The 3150-nt window shown below is 42.3% G+C and overlaps 1 protein-coding gene across 1 annotated transcript in view; it reads left to right on the forward strand.

The window, feature by feature from the left end:
- AMFR (autocrine motility factor receptor, E3 ubiquitin protein ligase) overlaps nucleotides 1-3150 on the forward strand; it is a 39504-nt gene that overhangs the window by 18028 nt on the left and 18326 nt on the right. The window contains exon 8 of the mRNA XM_008573336.1: nucleotides 1223-1413. Within this exon, the coding sequence (XP_008571558.1) occupies nucleotides 1223-1413 (191 nt within the window). The remainder of the gene's footprint in view (nucleotides 1-1222; nucleotides 1414-3150) is intronic.

Below are 3150 nucleotides of genomic sequence, written 5' to 3' on the forward strand. Positions count from 1 at the left end.
AAAAATGACTTAGATGTACATATATGGGCAGATTACATTATTTTGGAACATTTCTGTCACACTCTTATGACACAGAGATGGTAAGAAGTAGCTCCATCTTAGTCTTTGGGAAAGTTTTGCTACTTAAGTACCATTTGTTTGCTAGAGACTCCATGGATCAAAACATGGCAAGGTTCTCCTTTAAAACTTTGTATGTGTGTGTGTTCACAGAAGCTAAAAAAAGAAAGACAAACAGTGGGCATTTTTATTCAGTGTCTCCCTGAGCTCTTAGAAAAAAATAAAGAATTTTCAGAAAATGGGAGGAGACCTTGGTGATCACTTCATCTAGCCTTCTCATTTTTTAGTAGAGAAGACTAGTCCAGAGGGGTTGAAGGGTTTGCCTGGGTCACACAGCTAGTTAGTGGTGGAGTTGGGACCAGATCTCACATTTTCTACTTCTTGTTCTAGTTCCCTTCTCTTTAGTTGACACCAGAAGTATTTATTGAATGTCTGCCATAATTAGGGCATTATCATCTCCTGAGAGAGCAAAAGCAGCAGTCAGCCTCATTGGAAAGGCAGAATGCAAAGAGAAGTACGTGGAGGAAGTGGAGGTGGTGAGGGCAAGGGAGCGGTTACAGAGAAGATGGAGAGAAGACAGGCCTGCGGGACTGCGTGCTAGATGAAAAAGTGGCTGGGTGGTCTTGGCAAGTTAGTTAGGTCCCAGACAAGGGAGCTGGAGGGATGAGCTTCAGTGAGTGAGTGAGTGAGATCTCTGAAGTCAAGATTTTGTAGATAAGGCCAAGGTTATGACCATGTTGGTAGGTAGCTAGAGCAGAATGAAGAAAAGAGCATTGGAACAGAGGACTCAGAGAGGCCAGGGTGGGTGGATGGTTTAGTCACACGGATTTTGAAGTAGCCAAATAGAGTTGGGAAGGAAGCTGGTGAGCTGCGCTCTGAAGTCTTATTGACGAAGAGGGCTCATGAGTAGGAGCTTGGTGGATGACTACGTGTGGTAAAGGATTTTAATGTACACTGCAGAACATGCTAGAAGTGTACTGGAGTGAAATAGAGTAAAGAGGAAATGTCCGCAAATGTTTCTCAACATTTAAATCTTGCTAGTCGTAAATAGAAAGTAAAATTGGGACACATTTGATACATTCAGAATACTTCTGGTGAATTCTTACAAAATATGCTAAGGAACAATCGAGTGTGTTCACATATCTTATTTTGGACTTTTTGGTAGCTCCTGTCTTCGTTCCTGGCTAGAACAAGACACCTCCTGTCCAACATGCAGAATGTCTCTTAATATTGCTGACAATAATCGTGTCAGGGAAGACCATCAAGGCGAGAACTTGGATGAAAATTTGGTTCCTGTAGCAGCAGCTGAAGGCAGACCTCGCTTAAACCAACACAATCACTTCTTCCACTTTGATGGTTAGTTGGTTTCAACCTCTTAAACTATACCCAAGGTATTTCTCCCCTAAGAGGATGCTATTTTAATTATAAATTGCCCTGTATGGACCAGTTTAATATTATATTTCAACTTTATTTGAAAGTGTTCAGTATGGATGGACAGATAGACAGGTAGAACTGAGGGCTTATTCTGTGCCAGGCATTTTGCTAGATTCTGTGTCAATAAGGATGGGGTGGGAGCGGGGAAGGGGAGGTAGTAAAATTGAATCAACCATGCCTTCAAAGAACACAATCAGTTTAATAATTAATCTTTGCTAATAATTTATTGCATTGGTGTGATTTAAGTATATAATGAAGGATCATGAGTAGCCTTTCCATTGAGTACCAGAAACAAAATCAGAGCTGGAGCCCTGTTGCTTTGTCCATAAAATATGAATGTTCTTCTTCCCAGCAGTGTTGAAAGTCATAATAAAAACCACACTTAAAATTATAAGGCCATGGGTACCTTATCGATCATCCTTCCTTAATTCACATTACATTGAACTGTAGATGTTCATCAGTTTTAATATCACTATATTCTGTGAGTTCATGTTTCTCATTATTACTGTGAAACAGGCATAACTGGAGGAGTGCTAGTCAGATCTCTGATTTGAGTTTCCAGGGGTCGAATACAGTGGGAATGGAGGCATGTTTGTGAAATCCCTGAAAGAAAGGACCAAGGGGAATAGAGTCAAGCCTCCCAGCAGAGTAGATGGGGGACTGCTGGGCTAGCTGGGCCCAGGACTCTAGAGGGGTTTAGGGGGCTAGTTTGGTGGCTGTTGATTAAGGCCTCTACTAGGTAAAACTTCTGAAGTATACTAGCAGATCCTGGAGATGGATCCTGGCTGTGTAATCATTATTTTATGAATTATTATTACTAAAAATATAGTCAAAATGATAAAGTCAACTTTATTTCTCCCTAGTAAGTGCATGAAATAAGTATCCATTTTTTTTAATGGGTACGTTTTGTTTGGTGAAACCTTTTAGATGGCCATTTAATTTGATTTTGTGAATGCTGGAAGAGCCAGTTCCTTGAAATGGCCCCTGGATGGCTAACTGGGTCTCATTTCCGAATGGAGCCAAGTAGCCATTTGCTGATTAGAGGTCATACATGTACCCTGTTTGAGACTTTCATAAGCCACTTGTCCCTGTTTTTTCTTTTTTTTTTTTTTTAAAGATGACCGGTAAGGGGATCTCAACCCTTGACTTGGTGTTGTCAGCACCACGCTCTCTGCATTGAGCAACTGGCCATCCCTATGTAGGGATCTGAACACGTGGCCTTGGTGTTATCAGCACCGCACTTTCCCGTTCCCGAGTGAGCCACGGGCCGGCTCTCACTTGTCCCTGTTTGTGCCGCTGTCCACTGCTATGGGGAAGCCTTACTTCACCACCTATGGACTGTAACCTGCCAAGTGTTAACTGGCTAGAACTCAGCAAGCCAGAATTCCTCTTTTGCATAAGGGACCAAACCATTCAGGACTGAGCAAGCTTGAATTCCTCAGTTGCATAGAGGGCCAGAGTGGGAACCTGGGCATGGGCTTTTGCTATATAAGACAATCCTTCTCTTTGTTCTGGTGGAACATACTTTCCATTTTATACCAAAGGCTGTGTCTTTCTTTTTTTTTTTTCCTTTTTTTTTGTCTTTTTTTTCCGTGTCTGGCAACGGATCGCAACCCTCATTGTCGCGCCCGTACCGGACCGGGACCGGCAACGGGATCG

This window comes from Galeopterus variegatus, unplaced genomic scaffold (assembly GCF_000696425.1).
Source record: "Galeopterus variegatus unplaced genomic scaffold, G_variegatus-3.0.2 Scaffold904, whole genome shotgun sequence".
Taxonomy (NCBI): Eukaryota; Metazoa; Chordata; class Mammalia; order Dermoptera; family Cynocephalidae; genus Galeopterus; species Galeopterus variegatus.